We start from the raw sequence: 24,268 nt of genomic DNA on the forward strand, positions 1-24,268 counted from the left end.
AATCCCCTGCCCTATTGTCCTTTGCTCCCACACAGCTAACCCATCTTGCATTTGAAAATCAGACTTGTGCCTGACACCTGTAGGGCTTCAGTAGTTTTTGAAGGAATAATGGCTGCTAAGTATAAAGAAGTGTTCAAGTGAGGCCTCACATTGCCTGAATCGCGGGATTCATGTTCGGAAATTTACTTTTTGTTTCAGTTGAAAATTTGGAAAAATAAAGTGCCTTAGCTGCCACTGAGTTTTGTCCATGGCACTGAGAGGAGCTACTGGAACATCTGTCCATCTAAATGAAGGTTGTCAATTTTAAATTGTTCTAAACAATCAATCTTCAGAGAGAGATAGACCTTCACTGTTTACCGTAGAAGAGCTGGGGTTCCATTCTCACATAGAATACAGGGAAATTTAAACACAACAAATTTAGGAGATTTAGGAGAAGTAATTTTATTGTTTTTAAAATATCTGCATTTGAAGCAAATGTCTTTCCTAAAACACTAAAAATACATACATTGTTAAAAAATTGAGTCATCTTCTATTTGCTTTGAAGTGGTCTACAACAAAGCTTTGTGCTTTAATTGGGATCACTGGACTTTTGATTTTCCTGGTGCTTAGTGCTTCTGTTTATTTTTACAAAAAATAATTTTGAAAATCATGAACAAGTGAAACGTCACATCTGAATCAGTAGGTATTTGCTTCCATTTAATGAAGTATTGCCTATTTGCTTCATCACTGAAAACCATTTAAGTTGACTGGGAAGAAGAAGCACTCTGATAACTGCTTCAATGAGTAAGATCCATGAAATGAGAAAATTCTAATTTGCTGAAGAAATCAGAGGCATGTACAACAATTGCTCCTCTCAATTTAGTGTCTTACTATTGTGTGTACATTTTATGCCAATAAAATCAAAGCACTCATCCTTAACTTTGCTCTACTTTTGTTCTACTCTACTTTGCCCATGTGTGCTCTGCAACAGGACATCTTGGGGTACTGAAATGAATCCTGTATCTTCATGCTTCCATGGTGGACAGAATGGACTTCTCTCATCCCACCTCCTTTCTCATACCCAGTTCTCAGAGCTGGAGTTCTGTTTACCGATCATGATCAGTCTTCTCTGGTGTATGCAGTTTAAAAGAAATACTTTGCAATTCTTGCTTCTTGTTGGATTTCTTTGCTATCATGGTACTTGGAGACAGAAGCTTTTTGTTTGCTTTCACTTTGCAGAACTCTTCAGATTTCAAATTTTTTTTTCCTTTCATGTAACTGTGCTTATCGGTGACCCCACATAGAGAAAACAGCTTAATAGCCATCTGAGAGCTTCCATCTTCTGAGTATTCAAGAAAAAATATGGTACTCACAACAAGACTCAATATTCTCAAGATGATTCTGGATGCGAATATACATTGGAACAATCCAGGTACTCCTTCTACAATCCTACAAATCTCTTGACAATTCTACAATCTCTTGACAAGGGATATATGATTTTATTCTAGCAGTGAAGGCTGTTTCCGTACTACACAGCTTCACTCAAGGCCTGATTGGCCCATTCCCTAATTTCAGGAAAAAGATAATCCACACACTCCATGTGAGGGATGCTGGGCTCCCTGAATCTAGGACAAGCAGCTTTATGAAGACTTCACCCAGACAGAACAACCGAAGCAGGGGACGCGGAGCCAGAACAATTCCTGTCCCTCGACACCGTGGTGTCAGTCTCTGCCTCTGGACATCCCCTTCCTTCGAAGCAGCCTGGGGAAGCGGCTTCCCCCAGAGCTGAGCGCAGGGGCAGGTGATCGGCGGGGGCTGCGGTTGATACTGAATCTGTGGGACACACACCGCTGGATCTCACGGCACGGCCTCTGCCGTTCCCGGTGGGAATGCGGCGTTGCCAGGCTGCTCACAATCCCGTATTTTGACTGGAGCGACACCTCTCGCGTGCGGTAACGCCGCCTGCAGCCGGGGCGGGAGGCGGCGGGACGGGGCCGAAACCCCGGGGCCGCCCCTGCCCAGGCCGCGGAGGGGAGCTGCCCTCCGCCCCTGGGCGGCCCGTGTCCCGGGGGCGGGCCGGGCCCGCGTCTGCCTGAGGTGCGGGATGGCCCCGCCTGAGAGTAGCGGGCATCTCCGCTCCGCGCCGCCCCGCCGGCCGCGGGGGCAGCGGCACGGGAGGCGGAGGCAGGGACGGGAAGGGAAGGGCCGCCCTCGCCCACCCCGGCGGCGGAGAGCGAGCTGGGGGAGCGGAGGCGAGGGGCGGGAGGAGAGGGAGCGCGGGCGCGGGGCGGCTTCCCGCGGGCGTGTGCGGGGCCGCGGAGGCGGCGGGACACGAGGAGGGGCGCGGGGCGCATGGAGGAGCGGCGCGTAGCGGAGCCGGCCCGGGCGGCCGGCGGGCGCTGAGGCGGCGGCGGCCCGGGGGCGCTGCGGGCACGGCCGCCGCGGAGCGAGCCATGCGGGGGGCGAGGCGGCTGGCGGCTCTGCTGTGCCCCCTCTCCCTGCTCGTCACCGCGTCGTGGGGAGTCCGCTTCCACCCCGGGCAAGGTAAGCGAGCGGCAGCAAAGGCGGCGACCGGCCCGGGGGTCCTGGCCCTGCGGCGGGAGCCGTGCCCTCCGGGGCAGCCGCCGCTCCCCGGCGGGCGGGCGGGAGGAGGCAGCGCTGGCTCCCGGCGGCGGCGAGTGGTGGGGCCGGGCGGCCGCGGGTCTCACCGGGCGTACCGGCGGCAGCCCCCCGCCCCCGGCTGTCACCGGACCCCGGGCTGGCGCCACGAGTGCCGTGCCAGCAGCCGTGCGGATGCCGGCGGGGCATTGCTGCTGTGCTGCGGCGTCAGGCTGAGCCTCTTGCCTTGTGTTACAGAGACCTTGGTGAAGCAGCTCTCCTCTTATGAAATCATCACACCTGTCCGAGTGAATGAGTTTGGAGAAGTTTTCCCGCACACGCATCACTTCAGAAGGAGGAAGAGGAGCTTGGAGGCACCGCTGGAGCCCGCTGCTTTTCGAACACATTACCAGCTCAGAGCATACGGGCAGGTCTTCCAGCTGAACCTGAGTGCTGATGCAGGCTTCCTTGCTGCTCAGTACACGGTGGTGCACGTCGGGGCCCCGCAGAAGCAGCCGTCCCCTGATTTGCGCCACTGTTTCTACCGCGGGCATGTCAATGCCCAGGAAACGCACATGGCTGTCTTCAGCATCTGTGGTGGTTTGGTAAGCATGTTGGTCACTGCTTCCTGTCTCCATTCATATTCTCCTCCCTGGAAGAAATGTAGTGGGATGCCTTTGCTGGAGAGCTAAGCTGGAAATTCTTGGGCATCATTCCAAGTAGTTGGTCATGAAATGTCTTGGCATCAGCAGTGTGCAGTCATGATGATACTTCTCTGGTGGGATATACAAATGCCGCTTTCAAAGGATCTCTTGCTGGCCAGTAATGTAGTTGGTTGATGTAACTCCTGACACCAAGAGCATTATAATGGAGGGAAAAAGCATGCCTTAGAAACACAGTAAGCTATTGTCTCGATAAAATGATGCTGTCAGTTGCATCAGTTATGTGTTTGTAGCTTAACACAGATATTGTGGTTGTGGGTGAGGAGTAATGGTAGTTGAGATGGTGAAAGAAGAGCTGGTGTTGATCAGTTTCTTCCTCAGCTTTCAACAATGCTGTAAAGGTATGTTGTATCCTAATAAGTGTGCAGCAGTGCTCTCTAAACACATTTCTGCTAAAAGGGAATAGGAAATTTCCTAACTTCAGTGGAAGTGTGTCTGTGAAACCCTTCTTAAAAATTGTATTGAGTAGACAAATCAAAACTGCAATGATACACATTCTGTACTTATCCCTTGATAGCATTTATTGTGTCTTCCAAGGTGAAAAGGGAGAAATAGTATCACACAACTGTCTTTGAAAACAGTTGTACTGTGTTGTTAAATTTTATAGTTTTGCGCCTAGAAACATGAAGACTGGTACCCTGTGCTTTATCAAATCACTACTTATTGAAATGCCAAGGACATGTTGTTTGACAGGAACACTGTAGAAATATAGCATTGTAAATATTACTGTGAATTGAAGTTGGTGTTCCATTTTTTTTTTTGTGATCACTCAGGAAACTAAAGGTGCAAGACTTATTTTTGGGACCTCAAGAAAAATCCAACTTCATATACTAGGCTCTTTCTAGTAGCCTACAAAAAACAGAATGCAATTGGTTGGATGTATTGAGGACTGTGTGATGTGTATTAATAGAGGGTGATACACAGGATAGAAGAGAGAACCAGAAATAACTGCTATTTGAAAGAAACACCTCTTTCTTGTGCTTCTTGGAAATTTGCATGTGTACCATCTTGTCTTTGGGTTGAGGTGTGTGGATTTTGGATAGTCCTTGGAAATTAGTGTAGAAGCAAGCATTTGAAAACAGTAATTCTGTATTCATCCTAAGTTTTATCTATATATCTTGCTTTACAAATAACTGTCCTTGGTTCTTGACTATGTTGTCCAAATCCCAATTCAAAACTATACAAAATATCTTAATATGTTTACTAAGAGAGGGAGTAGTATGTTTACTAAGAGAGGGAAAGATGAGGTATCACACGTATGGTTGGTTTTGGTTTATTTCTTTCATGATTCATGTTTTAATAGATGCTCAAATGTCATGTCATTGAGAATGGTAGCATACTTTATACAGAAAAATACAAGAAGTTCTAAGAATTTCTACTTTCAACAACCTTTGTTGCCTGTTTGAATTCTATTCCTGTAAACTGTTGCTTTGCATTACTTAAAGGAACCACGTACATTAAAAATAACTTTTCATCAAAACCTGTACTTACTGCTGCTAAAAGGTGTCTCAAATACCTTATTTGTCAGTTCTCAATTTCTTCATCACATCATCTTCTTGCCTGCAACAAGCTGAATGTCTCACTTCTTATTTCTCTTTCCTCTCCTCCTTACTGATACATTACAGTATCATCATGTATGTGTATGGTCAGAAATCCCTGAGTGCCTTTATATTAGACCTTTGTCTCTCCTAGATGAGCCTTGTGAACTTGTCACTGCAGTTTCCAGCTGCACTTCATGTCCTCAGTCATTGCCTGGCTCACAGAGTGCCTGTCTGAGCCACCAGCAAAGACCTCTCTGTCTCGCTGCTCTCAGGACTTTCACCTCTCATTTCACTTTCTGCCCAGGCAGATGCAACCTTGGAAGGTATGTAGCATAGCCAGGCTTGTGTCTGCTTTCCTCTCAGTGGTGGAGGTTTTCAGAAGAGGAAGCAGAGCCTCCATGGATGCTGTTGCACTTCTGTGGGTTATGCCTATAGTTTTCCAGGGAGGGATTGTGTGGTGGTCGCAGCCAGCTGGTTGCCTGTAACTGCACAGAGTGTCCTCCAACCTGACTCAGAAACTTCAAGCTAATGTTTTTCCTCATCCTCATGGATTCAAAGCAAATGTTTTCTGCCTTGTGCAACTGCCAAAGGAGAAAACTTTTTTGGAGTTTAGGGAAGAATGAATGTGAAAAGAGGGAACTACAGACCAGGTGGAATTATCCTGTGAGATCTTGTCCTCCCTCAATGCATTCCCTATTCCTAAATGGGAGTACCCTCAAAAATTAGTAAAAAGATGTTTTATCCTCAAAGCTTTTAAAATTTCATGGGTTTGTGCATTCAACAAATGTACCTGAAAAAATACATTAGTCAGCTATTGCTCTTTTAATGAGCAGTGCCATGCTTCATGAGTGCATCCAAACATTTATAGTCTGACTGCTGCTGAGGTAAGATACTATTTATTGGGAGCAAGAGGGTAGAAACCAGGCTAGTGACTCAGTAGCCTTGCATTATATTTATTTTAGGTAAAGTCCTTTCTCTTTGTAGGATCACTGAACTTGAGCTTAGTGTATGGAAGTTATGATACTGCTTTGAACTATCTTCCAGCTTTGCATATATAAGAGAACTGCTTATATTTCACCAGTGCTGGAAAAGCTAGGGAGGAGAAAATGACTTGTACTTAGTTATAAAGGTACAGGAAGTGTAACAATGGAATTTTAAAAATTGCTCAGGATATGTGCCTGAGTCATGTGAAGTGAGACAAGAAACTTGTGTTCACTTTATCCTGTAGGCGTCTATCCCCAAGGTCTGACTGCATTCATTCACAGCTTCATTTCTCCTCAAGTTCCTTCTTTCTTTCCTTTTTTTGCATTCTCAGGTTGAGTGGTTGTCCTCCTCCACCCTGATTAGCCATTTCACCCTCTGTTAAGCCTTTTCCTGCATTTGCTAAGAGCACCTACAACCCAGAGTACCCATGGAACATTGCTTAATGGCTCCTGACACCCTGTATGCAGTTTTGTTGTGTTACATTTCAGAGCATGCCCTGGGTTCAGGGGTGCAAATGGCACAGGGGGGTTAGAAGGTCAGCAGGGAGTCTGTAGTAATTGCAAGGAGGGAGTGTATAATTAGGGAACTTTGGGATCCATCAAAGGCAGAAGGTCATTTGGAGTGATGGCCTGGGTGCCTAGCTGAACATCTGATCACATACAGGCATATTTCTTGCATCTTTAGAGTAATTTTTGAGATTTCATGCTTTATTTCACTTTATTTTCTGAAGTTCCATATGTTTTGCTTTTATTGCCTTAGTCAATTATAGCTTCCTACAAACAGGGAATGGGATCTGCTGAGGATGTCCCTGCATGTATGTAGACTAAATATACCTTTCAAAGGTTAGGCAGACAGCAAAATCAAAGAGGTAAATCCCCAAATAGTTAAAAATAATTTCACTTTTGAGAACATGTGACTTATGAGCTTAATGAAAATACGAGCTAATACCAGTGAATGAAGTGTCTTATAAATGATGATAGCTCCCTTATTTTAACTAGAATGCACCTTCAATTCCCAGCAGGACCCATCTAAAGAAAGGAACTTTTTTGGTTGTTTTTTTTTTTTTTTCCATCATCCTGAATGAATGCTACAGAAACAGTTTCTTTAGGCTGTTGAGAAACCTGGTATTTTTTTATCAGGGGTTAGGATGGTGTTGGCTGATGCTGAGAACAGTTAAAATCAGTTTTTGTGAGCTAGAAAAATGCTTAAGTGCCAAAGGTGTTTTATGTGACTACTGTGAGAGATGAAAAGGTAAGAAAGAAGGAAAAAATACATTCTTTTGGGTGTCTGGTCTCTCGTGTGTAGAGCAATTTCACATGCTCACTGGCTGGCAGTAGTTAGGAGTAGAAAAGTACACATGAATCTGTTCTTGTGTGGATTTGCCTGCAGTCCAGGAAGGCAGGACCACTTTGTTCTAATGTAGCTTTGGAGTGTGACAAGTTTCTTCCTCAGCAGCTCGAGGGAGCCCTTTGGTAATGCTCCCTTACTGCACATCAGACTTACTTTAGTCTGAAGAAGGGCAGGAGTATGAACCTAAGTGTGGGTCTTGACAATCCTCAGGACAGGAGGTTGTGTTTAATTTTTATTAATCCAGGTCAGCGAATCACCTTTCTCAGAGGTTTTGAAAACAACTCTGTCTGCTGCTATGGATTGGTAAATGGCTCCTTTTAGGGAAAAGTAAGCAGTCTTGGAATTTGTCTTAAAAAACTGTGATTTTTAATTGGTTAAAAAGTCCAACAGTCCAAAGCCCAAAAACTTGCTAGAAGCTACTGCTAGCATAGCCAGCATCCAGTTTCTTGTGCAGATCTAGTGCAGGGGACAAACGCCAGATATTTGCTCCCTGGTTTTGTGCTCCTTAGTATTAACAACCTCAGTGAGTGAAACTAAGTTGTTTTTTCCAAGAAACTTTAACACTTGTAACTAGAAAATATGCTTACCTTGAGGTAATTTAATGCTTTAACTTCTAAGCTGTCACTTCAAAAAAGATACTTTCTAAATCTGGAAGGCAGGATGGTTTTCATATTTGGGTTACATTTATAATGTTATGAATATCCATAAGGCACATACTGGATTTCATAGTTTTTTTATCTTAATATACTGATTCCATCATAAGCTAGGAAAACAATCCTATTAAAATGTCAGCTCAAGGCAATTGATTCTTGCTTGAGCAAACAAAGTCTTATTACTACTGGCTGGGTGATCTGAAGACTTCCACATGGTAGTTCTGGTTTCCTGTGTCATACATGTATATAAGGTGAGACTCTGGCTCTGGATTTGCAAAACAGAAAGAGTTTCAGTGCTTCCATTATAATCCTGAGCATTTGCTCTGTCTCTGATCAGCACAAAGGGGTTTTAAGTAACAGGTTTTACTTTGCAAGTTTAAGATAAAATATTCTTTCTTTTTGACTAGTGAGACAATTTAGGTCCCCTCTACAGCTGTTTTAAAAACCCTGAATCTTCTCCAGTATGTTTTTCTCAGGCTTTTTGCATCTCAACTTTTCCTGGCAATACTTCCACAGGTGATATACCTTCACACATCACACAGCACACAGCACAGATCAGCAAATACAGGTGGTAATTGCAGTTATAAACTGAGAAGATATGTGGAGTTGCAGATTGTGCAGCTGAAGGTCTGTCACAGAAAATCTTTTATCTAAAGCAGTAGGACCTGAGTATGTGTCTACTTGTTCATCAGCAAAATTGTGCAGGAATTGTCCTCTCAACAGAGAGGATGTGCCTATGTAATGTTTTATGTCAAGGGTGCTGAGCCATCACTGGGCTGCCTTCTGCCCATGTCCTGTGTCTAGTGGCCTTTCATTGGTTACTGCTTGGGCACATTCTTTGCCCATATGTTGCCAAATAAATTGTTTTGATGGCTGCAGCTTGTTCTCAACTGCTGCTTTTATTGTTTGGATCTATGTGACCCAGGTGAATTTGCTGGTATGCTCTGGGCAGCCAGAGGAACTTTGATTTACTTTTATCTGTTTATATATATACACAAACATATGTTCATTAAACTTTGAGGAAGTACACAGAAGTTTCTGTGTCAGGGAAGGGCAGAGTACACAACATATGGCCCTTTGCTGTCACTAAGCTAAATTACTGGTGTGTAAATAGGTGGGGGGGAGGGGTTGTGTGTGGGTTTTCTTTTTTTGTCTGAAGTTAATGCTTCCAGTCCCAGGTGGCAGTCAACATTTAGCTGTCATGGATCTCAGGAAACTTTGTACTCTTGGGGAATAGATAGGCTTCCCATATGAGATAGTGTATCTGCAGTAGTCTCAATTCTCATTCTGTTTCAGACGTACCCTCATGTAGAAAATGGCAAGGTAAAGATAGCAAAGCCAGACACTGAGAGCAGTTAATATCTTCTGGGAATGCACATATTTACAGAAGTACTCAAGGTAGCTTACTGTGTGGCTGACTAAGGTGAAAATCTAACCATAGCTTGTGTGCTCTTGAGTGATAACTGCCTGTGATGGTGCTTATGAGTCAAAAGGACTGTATGGAGCTATTCATCTCCCAGTGAGATAAAAAGGTGGTTCTGCATCTATTTAAAAACATCAAACTAGGAAGTTCTCTTTAAACAGAGATAAGTTGCAAATGTAAATTTGCTTGATGTTTTCTGAGACAGGCGAGATGATATGGTGGAGTTTCCTTCAAGATAAAGTGTATGGATCCTCTAGGTCTGTGTTCTGTCAGAATACTTAGCTTGATGATAGTTGAGGTGTTAAAACTAAATCCCCTAAAACTAAAAAATAAAAGCTAACAACTTACTCCCTCCCAAAGTAACCCCCAAACAAGCAAGAAAATCCCCTGTATGTATTTATACATTTTGTTTTGCCAATGTCAACAGGCATTGTATAACTGCTTTTCTGTAATAGAATCTCCATGTATATATCTATTAAAAAAACTTATGCATATTTTTAGTTGGCTTGTCTAGCTTGTTCACTGTGAATTCTATATAAAGATAAAAATAAATAAATAAATGGCCCTTCTCTCTTCCTTCCACTCCACTGAATCTTGTTTGTTTCCATGAACCAATGCTCTTTCCAAGTGGCTTTGAGATTGTTTTTTAACATTCTCTCAAGTTTTTTGCTGTTTAGCCCCTCTGTTTTGGCTACAAATTTTATTTAGAAACTCATGGTTATCATATGTTTATTGGTAAGGCATGGTCTAAACATACAAATAGGTAAAATCCCTTTAAGCACTTACATGGAACTTAAGTTTCAATCTGGAATTAAGAAATTTAATCTCAGGTGTCTTTGCAGACCAGGACACTTCCAACCATAGGTGAATGCCCCATCAATTCTTTTAGTGGTGTGATTATAGTCAGCTCATGCAATCTTCACATCACAGAATTTGTAAGATGTAGTTAGACACCTGTAACAAATTTCTAGAATTTTATTCTCTAAGAACTTCAAACATAATGTTGCTTTCAATCACTTCTAAAATGTTTCCTACCAGAAAGCATTTGTTGCTAGATATTTCTTCCCTGGTGAAGGAAGAAATAAAAAATTATGATTTTATTACTATTTTCTTATTTCAATTATGTTAGCTCTGATTTTAATACATTAGCTTGAACTGCTATCTCTTAATTGTGTTTCTAGCTGAATTATTTTCTAGCAGAAATACTTTTGCCAAATGTTGACAGTGTACTATGATCACTGTAATACTTTTTTCTTTAATTAGTCAATGTTTCTTAAGTCTTTCATCATAAAATATTGTAACAGCAAAGCAGGAAGAAAAAGGGGGAGGGATTCTTATATGATTCAAGAGATTTGAATAATCAAAAGAGGAGGGAAAGTAGAGGGGAAGAGAATAGTATAAAAGGAAGGGATTTTGTACATTACTTTGACTGTTAAAGTGCTCTTGCTATAAACTACTTACAGATTTTTAAGTGAGTTAAGAAGCCATACTTTAAGAGCATGAGATGTACTTGAGCACAGGAGTGGAGCTTACCTGGGAGGGAGTCTACCAGTCTAGAGTCAAGTTTTCCAGAGCTTCAATTGTCCTTTTAGTGTTTTTATGAAACAATTCCAATTGTGCTGTTGGACATACAAATTCCTCATTTCTGAAATCTGCTATATATCCCTTATGTTTTCCATGTGTTCTGAAAACTTTATAAACAAAGATGTAATTAGTATATGGGCCTGGTACATTCTTTAACCATAATTTTGCAATATTTACTTCTATAACTCTTGCAATAGAGTTAATATTGGTTGAGACTATACAGTTTTAAGCCACTTTAAACCACTAAGTCATACCATATAGTGAGTAGCTGTGTTGATCCCCTGAACCTTGATTTAATCTTAAGTGTCTAGATCATCCATAATATTTTAAATCCAAAATATAAATTATCATTCTCATGTGGGCTTTCTCATAAATTTTCTCAAATCTATGCGTATGCATAGTTCTGGGTAGCACTCCTTTGGACCACTTATTTATGATGTGCAAGAGGCTGTTTTCAATTTTGTACTCTACTTCTACTGAAGAGATCTTTTAAATGTACTTTTATCTCTTTATCTGAAGAACAGAAATAGAATGATTCAGGCAGCTTTCATGTTAGATGATTTGAGAGGCATCTGTAGATGATAAATAAATCCAGTTCATTTCTGATTTAATTTCCTGCAAATGCTTGTGCTCCTGTTTCAGCAACCTACCTCTGTACATCTAAGTGACTTTTCTTTATTTCATTTTACCAAAAGTATTCTTCATTTGGATCTCACGGCTCTTTTCCTTGTGTGTCCCAGATGCAGCAATAGTTCCATTTGTATCAGCAGAATCTGTAGCCACATGAAGTATCACTTTCCTGGCTGGAGGACTGTAAACAGGCAGTGTAACTGGTGACTGAATTTTTGTAGATGCATGTGTTAGGAAAATGAGGAGCAAACCGTGTAGTTTCATGGCAGATTTGGAGGATTGGAATCGGTGGCTACAAGTTCAATGTCTTCTTTGGCTTTGAATGACAAATATCAAATACCTTTCTTAAGATAGAGCACTGCTTGATCTCTTAAGTTTTGCTCTTTTTCCCATACAACATAGTGTGTTCAGTGATGTGCAAAAATTTGTCATAGACTACAGATAGGAGGTCTTCATAACTACTCAGTGGTAGTAATTGCTTCTTTACCCATACATTGTTGAAGAGGAGAGAGTTCATTGTAGAAAGAATGAAAGCTTTTTGCATTATAGATTTTTGCTCAGCTATTTTTTTCCATTTCTGAACAGGCCGTTGATCCTGGGATACTGTCTGAGAATCAGTGGGCCGAAGAGTGAGCAAAAGGAAGCTTGACAGCTTGAGTCCATTTTTCTAAAATGGTTGTCCCAAGTATCTGTAAAGGTGGACTCTCTAGTCTTAAGGACACAATTGTACTGTCTTATGTTAATCTTTTGACGTGAAAAAAAGCTAGGAATAATTTTGAGGCCAGGAATAATAATGGAGGATTCTGCCCATCCAGCTGTCTCTCTTTTTGGCCTGTAAATTTGTGGTCTGTTGTTGTGAAGTTATGAAGTGAGGAGACTTGGTCAAAAACGTATGTCTTGTGTTTGGGAGTTTTACTTTTTTTTTTTTTTAATCTTTATTTTTAGAATGTAATCATAGAAAAATAATATAGCCTTGTTGCAGTTGTCTTTTCCAGTGGAAGTCTGATATTCTGGAAGTTTAGTTTAGAATGTAGTATGATCTCTTTCCTTGTTAGTTCTGGGGTATTGTTCTTATAATCTCTGTGTTGTAACTGAAACCATTCCTTGTCTGTTTGTTGGAAAAGCTCTTGAGGAAACAAACCCAGATTATCTGCTCCACCTGTTTGAAAGAATAGGAGGGAAGTAAAATGTATGTGGAAAATAAAGTTCTTGCTTAAATCTGGAAGAACATACTTTAAATATTTATTATGTAGTAATATGGGTTTTGGTATATCAGGAGAAAATAATTAATTAGCATGTGAGTGTTGACAAATAGTATAGGGTCAGATTTATGACATTTTGCTAACTGGGACTTTATAATAATATATGTAATAAAACATGAATCTTAACAGGAATTGATGCTTTGTCCCTGAGTGACAGGCTCTTGTCTGTCCCTGTCATTGCAAACCTAAAAGGCTGTACTTTAAGACTAACTGACAAGCTGTGGCATGTCTCTTTTCCTGAAGGCCTTTCCAGGCTGTTCTTGGTACACTCGATCTGCTGTCCTCTACAAATTACATGCCCTGGAAACACTGCATGTGAGAAGGCTAAACTGTATGTACAAAGGATCCAGCATGAAGACTACTTGCAAAGAATTTAAATGAAACTGAGGGGGAAAAGTGCTTCTGTGAGTTAGATTTAAACAGTCTTGAAATGAAAATACTATTTAGATTTCTTTTTTCATTCTGCAACAAAGCTGGTGCAGAGGATTCATCCACAATGCGTTGACATTATCTCTAATAATGTTATATATCAGACAAGATTGCAGATGGGCTTCAGCCATGTGTCAGACTAACAGACTCTTACAGATCGACAGCTGATAACTGCTTAGAAGGATCCCAAATTCAAGGGGAAATTATAATTCCAGTACAATACCCTGGACACTAAAGTAGTCTGCAGCAGTTAGTAGGTTAGAAGACTTAGCAGGTTGTTTGAAAAAGCCCTATTCTTGATTCTGTTCTCATTTATCCTGCTCTGCCACTCTCTCTATAACCCTGAGTTTCAAGGCTGACATGAACATTTAATTTCTTAAACCGTATTATGTATGTTGTTGCTTCTGTCTTTTTGGTCAATCTTATGCTTTAGTGGCAAAATATCTATCAGGATGCAGTGTACCTACTCACTTGATGTGTTTAATTGGCTGAAGTGAGGAAGTTGCTAAAAAGTTTGAAAATAATTTGATGAAATTCTTTCCTCCTCCTCGTAGTCTCCTGAGGTGGAGTACTTAAGCCATAAGAAATTATGAATTCGGTTAGAAGTGCAGTGAGAAAGAACAGAGTCTGCTTTAGGATTTCATAATTGAGAGGATTATGGGGCAGGGGGCTGGGGGAAAGGAGCTTAATTTTTTTCTTTGTGTATGTGCCAGTGCTTTTGTTAGTAATCAAGTTACTGTGGCTCCCATTACATAGTTAACCATGTGTGTCTACGGTGGTCAGGGATGGGGAGTGTTTTGGGGGAATCAAGGATAAAAAAAACTTAAATGGTGTCAATTTTGACTTTCTGGTGCTCCAGTTTAAAATCTTCAAAAATAATACCATGTTAACACTGTTTCTAATCTATGGGGGAAATGCAATTTTAGAAGTAGAATACTATGTAAATTATGTTAAGGACAGAAAGCAACAAATCAGTCCAGAATTTGGACAGTAGTCAAATTCTGAATTTCTTGATGGCCTCTGCTCTCCTTTGCACAGCTCCCAACTGGTCCTGCTTGGTTATACCTTGTTTCTCTGTATTTTTGTGATCTCCTTTGTTTCATAACTCTTATTGTAATTACCTTTAATACACTGTTAATATGTGAGGTAATCTGAGTTATTCTGGTGGGACAAGTCCCTGAAAGCAAACTTCTCTTGCCTTACCTTCCAGGTTTTATTGGAGTTTCTCCTGTCTCACATGCATGTCTATGATCATTAACATCAAAATGTTATCATAAATAGCTTTTATTTCAATGAGAATTATTTTTACATCAGTATTTTCAGTGGAAAATAATTAAATTACTTCTGTTGCTTTCAGATGGGCACCTTCAAGGCACACGATGGTGAATACATTTTAGAACCTCTGATGAAAGCGGATGGAGGTGAAGATGAAGATGAACATAACAAACCACATCTTATATACAGGCATGATGAACTTAAAAAAGAGTATCAGAAATCCTATAAACCTTGTGAAGTTTCAGGTAGAGTCATACTTTAAATTCCATTGTGCCTTTTTCAAATGTCAGTTGTTCTAAAGAAAAAAAAAGGAAGATTTTATTTCATAAATAATTTTTCTCCACATTGCCATTAGAACCTACACATTTCTTTCACATAAGCTTGTCAGCTTTTCCTTTTGTTTTGTGACAGTGGCAAATTCAAAAGTAGGACAGAATGTATATATAAAAAAAACCCATGATGTTGCAAGAACTCTGGTGGGGGTTTGCTTTGCCCTACATTGTCCCATGTGTAAACATTGAAAGAATAGATCCACAGGAGCTGTTGCTTATATTCACAAAAGATAAGGAACTAACTGCAATTCTAGCAGATAATAAAAGATAATGAACTTACTGCAATTCTAGCAGATAATACATGACTTCTGTCTTCCTTAATAATGGAAGTATCTAATATTACTCATTAATTTAATACAATCTAATCTTACCCATTATTGTAAATGTTTGTCCTTGTGGGTATTTTAATGATTTATTTACGCTACATATTCATAATATTTAGTATTATTTAAGGTTAAAGGAAGGGTGTCAACAGAACCACTGCCTTTGGCCTGTTCAGGGCACTGGTTCAAGGTGTCCCTTGGGAAACAGTCCTTAATAACAAAGGGGAACAGGAAGGGTGGGCATAATTTAAGAAAGAAATTTTGCAGGTGCAGGGGAACGCCATCCCTATGTGCTGAAAGCTGAGCCAGCAGGGAAGATCAGCTCCCTGATCAGTTCCTGGGCTGAACAGGGAACTCTGACTGGAACTCTTCTTGAGGAATATCTATGTAGATGGTTAAAAACATAAAGATAAAAAAAAAGCTTGGGTGATTAGTGTTATTAATTTTGGAAAATTTTTATAACATATTTTATAGTCGAAAACATTCTTTTGAGAATTTTGCTTTCCCATTGATACTAAGGCCAGAAAATAACCATTACTTCAAGCAAATGTTCTTATTCCTATGCCTTTTTTTATTAAATGATAAATAATATGTACTGAACCAAATTAGAGGTCTTTCAGTTTGTTTTGTGTCTTTTTTTTTCTTTAATCTAAACAAGCTAGTGTGACAAAAAGGTTTCAAGCATTAAGAACATAGTCATTTTCTCCCTTTTCATTTTTTGGAACAATTATAAAAGATTGTGAGCTAGGGCTTACTGTCAGTTTGGGGGCAGTGAAGCTGCAGAAATGTTTATTAAGAACAGCTTTGTGTTTTTATGTTTCTGTTCTAAAAATGATGTGTCTCCTTTTATGCTAGTCTTGCTTGGTTATTCATATATTTTCTTCACAGAGGAACAACTTATATCACTACTTGGAATCATGAAAGTTTCTCTTTCTCTAGTAAGGGAACCTTGACAGACGATATGGAGGAACATACCAGTCAATACATATTTTTAGTTTGAAATTGGGCCATGGTAATTCTAAAATTGTCTAACAAATCTTTTCTCCACTTTGTACTGTTTTCTTCTAAAACTAGTTTGCCAATGAAGAAATTTTTTGCAACCCTGATATATGCCTTACTCAGTTCAGAATAGGATATTTATTGCATCTCCTCAGTCCATAAGTTCTGTTTCCTTTAGATGTGGAAGCTCATCAGAGTTTGCCAGAATAGGTTTTGGATAAGTCTTATAGCTATTACTTATCCACTTGTTGATTTCTGGTGTTGGTAAACAAAATTAATTTGATTTGTTCTTGATTTGTTTGATCCATAAATTTAGATAATCTTTAAACTCTCCCTTTAAATATGAGTATTATTTCCCATTTTGCCAGTACTCTGGAATCTCAGACGCTTTCTGTGACCTAGTAAAAATTGTGTATATGAAATTGCTTCAGCCAATTCTCTTCAGTGCATCCAACTTAGTCTAAACACATAAGAGTATATATGGATACTCTTGAACTAGTTCCTTTTCAGAGCCAGTCCCTGCTTTCTCCCCTCATTGTTAGTGCTAATGGCTTCACGATTAGTATAGCTTTATTTTGCGATTGATTTTTAAACAATTACTCAATAAAGTAATTGCTGTTGTCTCTACTGTTTTTCTTTCTTGCCATATTGTACCCTAACTTTAAGGAAGACAAACTATGGATCTCTCAAAAATACCTTAAAGTTTAGACATGAGGGCTCTTCCCTTGAACAATGGAGTGTTTAGATTTAAATGTCACTCTCAAGTTGAGGGTGACAGAAGTGTGGTCTCTGAACTCTTGGGTCAGTGCTGTAGTCACTAAGTCATTAGAATAAAATGATTAGGAGACATAGCCTTTGGCTACTTCTTAAGAGGGAAATCGAGTTTCCAGAAAGACAGTGGAGGTTTCTTCTGAAGGGGCTGGAGTGCCCAGTTAGCTGCTGAAGTGCTAGAGGGTAGTGAGAATTCAGATATGCTTCTCTGTTGGGTATTTTTCATGTGAGCTAAGATGACTCTGGTAAAGGCATTGTTTTTCTGTATCAGACATCAGAAGCATTTGTTGGCTGGACTACACAGTGTAATTGGAAGTATTACTGTACTTAGTTTGAAGATATCTAAGTAGATTGTGTATTTCCTAGAGCCTGATTCTACACAATGAATATTTACAAAACTGTCAGAGGTCACTTAAGGCTTTTGGTATGTACTTGCTTATGAAGTTAAACTCCATATTTCTTTAAATATAATGTTATGTAAATTTGAAAGTCAGTAAAGACTTGAATTCAGGAGTTGGAAGTAGTTTGATTTTATTTGTTCTGCTGGTGCCAAAAGTTTGTGTGTAAAAATGTGTTTTGTTTAACTAACTTGTGTCCTTTGTTTTACTGAGTAAGCTGTAGTGCTTATCTCGTTCCAGCCTTCCTGTTTGGATTATACTGCTTTCTAGGAATTGTGTAGTATTGCTGTCTCTTAACTAATTTGTAAGAAATAATCCATTTATGATAGAACTATATAAAAATATACAAGACATCTGATTTGATGTTCCTATTACAGTCTTCTGTGTTTTTGTTTTTTTTTTTAATGCTTCCACAGTTTCTCTCGGAAATTAGATCATAAATACAAGTTTTTCTATTTTGGGCAGCCTTTTGCCTTTGTACTATTTAGCAACTGCATTCAACAATAAATCTTTTTATTTTACAGAGCAAGAGTTGCAGAAGAGCACTTTATTACGTCCAACCTTCAGCAGTTTAGATGAAAAGAGCAGCATTTTACAGAAGTCTCTCAGTTTAGAGTATGCTTTAAATAACATCTCTGTAGAGGATGGTGGCAATCCACATTCCAGGAAGAAACGTTTTCTTTCCTATCCAAGATATGTAGAAGTGATGGTCACAGCTGACACCAAAATGGTTCGTCACCATGGGCAGAATTTACAGCACTATGTACTAACACTGATGTCAATAGTAAGTAAGTTCTTAAGCATTAGGAATTTTAATTATTTCTGTTCTGTTGTTTTCTTTTCTGCAACTTTCCTGTCTTCTGGTTTGATCAAATTCTGTATAATAAAAAGAGTTTACATAAACATAAATAAAAAAGATGGGTCAAAATTTAAGATTATGGATCTTTTCAGTTCAATGCAGTGTACCATGTGTACGTGAAGTTATGAGATCCATTTCCTGATTTTCTGTTGCTTTAGAAGAATTCTTAAGCTTCAGGATGTGAAAAATGCATATTAATTACAGCAGACAGATATTAAATGGCATTGTGAAAAAAAAAAGCTTGGTTATAGTAATCCTAGTTTTTCAATTTTTCAAGAAACTTCAGATTAATATGGGTCATACTTTGAGTTGGTATAATTTATTTGTGAACTTTATGTGTTAAATTGTTTCTTGAACCAAAAATGATTTAGAATATAGTACAGTAAGCTCTAAAATCAAAAGTTTTACCATGACATCTCTTGAATCATCTGTTAGGAAAAGGCATGCATATTCTGCATTGTAATTATTCTTAGATTTCTGTCCTTACATCTATTCAGGAAGCTTAATTTATATGAAACTACATCTAGCTTGGGGTAGCAAATTAAAGCACCTATCACATAAGTGTCTATAGAGACATCTGCTTTTAGATGGCTTTTAACTTGACCAGTTACAGACATGTACTTTTGGATGAACAGAATAGCACTGTAGTTTTACCATGATTAATTAACTTGCTTCATAGAAGTGCCCCATGCCATTTAGGATGTTGTAGGACATCTGATGTGGCCTCAGCTGCTGCTTCAGCAAGCTATGCAAGTCTCCTGTAAAACATGTCTTGTATCTGCCAGTTGTGCATTCTGATAACCTATAGTGTGTGAAGGGATGCCTGGTAATAGGCACTTAGAGAAGTGAGCTGAATTCTGCTCACTCTAATATCCACATCTCCAGCTGATGACAGTAGAGCTGCTGCCACTTACCTACACAGATGATGTAGGTAAGTAAATTTAGAACAGGAGTTTCTTTTAATTAGTTTGTAAGAAAAATAATGTTTTAAGGGAGATTAGCATATATTATTGTAGATCTTCTGAATTTTTCTACTTTTAGTGGTGTGAAGGTATGAAAGTTCATGTATTACCAAAAAAAAATCCATACTGAAAGTTCTTTTGACTCTTACAGTACAGACTCAGTTTGGAATTCCTTTTGAAACAATTAATCCCTAAGATGCAATTTTTTTATAGTTACTTCCTTTATTAAAGAGGTTTACTAAGGAACAAAGTGAAGTGGTAAAGATGTTACTTTAAAATAGAAGCTGTTTTTTAGATAACTTTACAATAAGATGAAATGGAACATTTATTATATCTTTTTCAGGAGGCCTTGTTGTGATTATAGGTAATTCCTGATGTTTTTTTTAAGAAGAAATCATTATTCCTGCATCTGTAGATGTTGTACATTCAAGTACTATTCCTTACAGTGCCATATTTGTCTTACACAATTGGACTTTTAGGTGAATAAGATAAGCATTGTATAATTGCTATTAAAGATAGCCTATACATGAACTGTTTTTAAGATCTAGTATTTAACATATACTGTATGAGTGAAAGAATACCAGTTCTCTTCTAAAAAACTTGTCATTTCTTTCTTGTGCTTTCCTATCTGTACTGTAAAACTAGGGTTTTTCACTTATTGCTGGCTTTAGGGTAATAGCCTTCAATAGGTCACTACATCTTTAATGTGAGTTTAATATCTCTGAATACCTCTGTAGGTGGTATGATCTATTGCTTGCATCTGTTGGCAGCTCTATTCCACATAAATATATATATATATATATATGCAGAAGACAGTGATCTTGAAACAAAAATTTCTTAAGATGTTATTTCTAGTAATGTTGAGCTTTTATAAATGCAGATATCAAAAGTATAAATTCAGTTCTTATTTTTAAAAGATTTTCTTTACAGTTCAGTTAATTCGGTGCACTCTCCCTTCTGCTGCCTCCATTTCCCCCACAAAATACAACTCCTAACTTGTATCCCTTCTCCTTTTGCTTCCTTCCAAGCATTTTCAGCAATGGCTTGGAATCACAGAACAAGTGGAAGTCATCTAATCCAACCCTCTCCTGACACAGATATTAGTCACACAAATAATGTGAATGAATATACAGCCTTCTATCACTTCTTATCCATAACAGTTATTTTTCTGTAAACTAGTAAAAAAAATGTGAAGGATAGGAAAACAAGTGACTACCTTTCTTTGCTATGTAATCTGCTTTAGAATTTATCAGTATGCTAGTGGGTGATTTCTTGACCCACAGCCTCTTAGTGTTTGAAATGGAACCATTTTTAGTCTTATTTGATAGCCTTAAAGGAAAGAAATGAAACTTTTAAATTTTATCCTTTCTGCCATTATACAGATAGCTTCGGTTATTAAATTTTACTGGTACTTGTATCTGGTCAAGCAACTTCTGTTATGGGAAATTGTCAGGTTGCTGGCATTTTAATTGAAGCAAGCATTATACTTTACTCTTGTAATAATTCTGAAACTTTTAAGGTTATTTGGTTCTGGCTTGGATATTAAAGAAACCTAAAAACTTTAAGCATATAAATCACATTAAATTTAATGAAACTTAGACATCTAGCTCCCAGAAGAATCTTTGAAATCCTCACCCATTTTTCTTTTATTTTCTTTGGGGCTTTTTTTAGCATCAACAAAGCCACCAAAAGTAAACTTGCTGCTGTTTTATGAGTGGAAAATAAGAACTGAAATATACTGCTAAATATTTTTAGGGTTTTAAATGTCTTGTCACTCATCCAATTCAACCTGAAAAGGCTTAGCTCTCAGCATGCAAGTCATCTCATTTCTTTAAAACTGCATAAATGTTGGCAATGTGAGTACTCACATTACTTACGTTAAATCTTGGAAATATTTACTCCTTCTGATTGAAATATGTACTTCAAGATAGAAGGAGTACCTTTGCCATAGGATTTTGTGAAAAATTTTATTGTATTTCAACACAAAGAGTGGCATTCTTTAATGTGAAACAATAAATAAAACAATAAGAATACTTTAATTGCTTAATTTGCACAGTTTCTTCTTGTTCCTCCAAGTATTGTATCAGCAGAGCAGGCAGTAGGCACTGCCTGAGTAGATTTAGTAACTGGAGGACTTACACTATGTTCTGAAAGTTCAGAGCCCCAGACATGAAGGCTTGATCTTAGCAACTGAGATAATTTATTAAAACACTGAAGTTTACTGTAAAATTCAAAACCACCTGAAATTTGGTTCCATTAAACATTTTGAGGTACTGTCCTCATTTTCTGAATCAATAACCTGATTATTGACATCCTTTTAAGTACTGTACTGCTTATATAGTTTGTTTGGTAGTGAAAAAAAACTCTACTAGGTCTGTTCTTAGTCTGCTTGCAGGAAAAACTTTGTAATCTTGCCTTTTTGAAAAGAAGTCATGAGATATAAAACCACCTGTGGTAGGGCTGCAATGGCCAGCTCTGATGGCCTAGTCATGGGAATGCTGAAGTCAGAGCATGGGAGGGGAGAGCCATGCATTCAAGGACAGGATTGAGACAACGTCAATTTAAATCATTTAACTTGCAGCCATAAAGGGGTGTTGTATCATGGTAAAACAGTACTATTATAAAATGGTGTTAAAAGCTGATGCTTTTGATTTTCATTAAGACAAAAACTTTGGTAAAGTTTTAGGGTTACCATCTTTTACTGACATATGTAATAGGAGGCAGTGATTAGTAGGTCTTAACAGTAAAAAATTTTTCTAGTTAGAGTCTTGTTGATCCTTTTTTTTTGCAATCATAATCAGCAATGATCATGAAGCATTTCCTATATGGGAAGAGTGTGTGCACCAATGTGTCCCATCATTAAAACCAGACAAATTATTTTATCTTAATATACATGGGGTGAATTTAAAGACTGTTTTTATACTTCGCAGTTCATACTATACAATAGTTAACAGTTCATCTTTTCAGAACACACTGGGTAAACATTGATGCCTTTAAGCATATTTGGCATACTGATTTTGCCTATAGTCATCATTTGAAAATAGGCAGTAGACCTAAATAGTTTATAGCTTAATAATTTAATTTGTATTGCTACCATCTGAAAGGCAATGAATATAGTTACATTCAAACTTTAGGGGTGAATATATTGTTCCTTGTATCTGTTCCTTTGAACCTCAGTAGTGTATTTTTCCCCTTTCTCATTCAGATCATTGCATTAGTATTAAAGCTACAGGAATGTTTAGTGCTTTTTATCTCTTATCCAGTAAAATCTAGAAGGCCAGCACAAGGCATATTTTTCTTGGCACAAGCCAAGGATATACCTTATTATGTTTCTTCTGTGTATATAAAACCCCATGATCTTGTGCATTTGGCATGGTTAAAATGAAAGTGGGTATTTGTTTATTCACCAATAAATATGTATAGCTGGAAACAATTATTTTCAAAGTATCATTCATATAAATTCTCCGAACTGGCCTTCTTATTTATCTTGACATATGGGTATCTGTGGGGGTATAAAAGCCAGCTATTCTTTAGTTGTGACTGCCCTTTAATTGCATCTCCAGGATGCCTGTATAGGAAATGTCATAATGATACCTCACTACATCTTGAGGTTGACCAACTAATACAGAGATGTTAATGTGCCCAGGTAGCCAAGAAGGCCAATGGCATCCTGTCTTGTATGAGAAATAGTGTGGCCAGCAGCACCAAGGCAGTGATTGTTTCCTTGTGCTCAGCACTGGTGAGGCTGCACCTTGAGTGCTGTGTCCAGTTCTGGGCCCTTCACTCCAAGACATTGAGGTGCTGGAGCACGGCCAGAGAAAGGCAACAAGGCTGATGGAGGGTCTGGAGCACAAGTCATATGAGGAGTGGCTGAGGGAGCTGGAAGCATTTAACCTGGAAAAAATTAGGCTCAGGGGAACCTTACCACTGTGTACAGCTACCTGTCAGGAGATTGTAGTGAGTTGGGGAACAGTTTTGTCTCCCAAATAACAAGTGAAGGACCAGAGAAAATGGTTTCAAGCTGCACCAGAAGGTGTAGAAAAAATTCTGTGATGGAGAGGGTTGTGAAGCATTGTAACAGGCTGCCCTGGGAAGCAGGGGAGTCACCATCCCTGGAGGTAAGTAAAAGATGTGCAGATGTGGTGCTTAGGAGTAGGTTTTCATAGTGGACTTGGCAGTGTTTGGTTGAACTCAATAATTTTAAGGGTCTTTTCCTAACTAAGTGATTTTATTTTGCAGTATGTGGGCCGGCATATACTTGCCTGTCTTTACATTTCACTACTGTTACTACTATTTACTACTATTTTTGTCCAGGTGGTGATTGTTGTTGTTGGTTCAATAATTAGACTTGTCTCTATGACTTTCTCTTCAGTAGTTCAAGAGGTGTTCCTAAGGTGAAGCCTTGGTACTGTCCAATTATGACAAAGGCCTTCCTTTAAACTGCTTGGGACTCATCTCATACAAGAATAGGAATGAGGAGTATAAGGAGACAATCTTGCCAAGCAGCTCAGTGTTTCTCTGAGTAGCTTCTAACACCTAGAGAAGCCTGTCAATGGCTGTGTCTTCTGAAATGATCTTTGAAGGTCATTTCTTTTAGATTCTGAAAGGATGCATTGACATTGTGCTGTACCTGGTGGCATTTGATGTGATCTAACTGTGGTATGTGTTTTCATTGAACAGTTGTAGATGGTGATGATCATGAGTGGTACCATCTTCTGAGTTACTGCAATATTAAAGGTCTATCTTTATACACCCATCTCAGTTACAAGTTAGAGATGAGACAGAAAACAGGAATTCCTGATGGAGTGTCACCAGCTGGCAACTAAGCCCCACACAACCACTTGCTCACTCCCCTGCCAACAGGATCAGGGAGACAATCAGAAGGGTAAAAGCTAGAAACTCGTGGGTTGAGATAAAGACAGTTTAATAGGGAAAGCAAAGAATTTAATAGGGAAAACAAAGAATTCAGTGCTTCCTATGGGGAGGCAGGTGTTCAGCCATCTCCAGGAGAGCAGGGCCCCATCACATGTAATGGTTACTGGAGAAGACAAATGACATCACTCCAAATGTCCCCCTCTCCCTCCTCCTTCCCCGCAGTGCATACACTGAGCACGATGGCACACGGTCTGGGATCTCCCTGTGGCCACTTTGGGTCACCTGTCCTGGCTGTGTCTCCTCCCAACCCCCCAGGCAC

The 24,268-nt window shown here is 39.1% G+C and overlaps 1 protein-coding gene across 1 annotated transcript in view; it reads left to right on the top strand.

Moving 5' to 3' along the window:
* Positions 1 to 2,293: 2,293 nt before the first annotated feature.
* The window catches only part of ADAMTS20 (ADAM metallopeptidase with thrombospondin type 1 motif 20), an 88,615-nt gene continuing 66,640 nt past the window's right edge, over positions 2,294 to 24,268 (top strand). Inside the window, exons 1-4 of the mRNA XM_054631368.2 lie at positions 2,294 to 2,523; positions 2,836 to 3,182; positions 14,513 to 14,675; positions 17,778 to 18,037. Of these exons, the coding sequence (XP_054487343.2) occupies positions 2,433 to 2,523; positions 2,836 to 3,182; positions 14,513 to 14,675; positions 17,778 to 18,037 (861 nt within the window). The 5' untranslated portion in view covers positions 2,294 to 2,432. The remainder of the gene's footprint in view (positions 2,524 to 2,835; positions 3,183 to 14,512; positions 14,676 to 17,777; positions 18,038 to 24,268) is intronic.

Source organism: Agelaius phoeniceus, chromosome 5 (genome assembly GCF_051311805.1).
Source record: "Agelaius phoeniceus isolate bAgePho1 chromosome 5, bAgePho1.hap1, whole genome shotgun sequence".
Taxonomy (NCBI): domain Eukaryota; kingdom Metazoa; phylum Chordata; class Aves; order Passeriformes; family Icteridae; genus Agelaius; species Agelaius phoeniceus.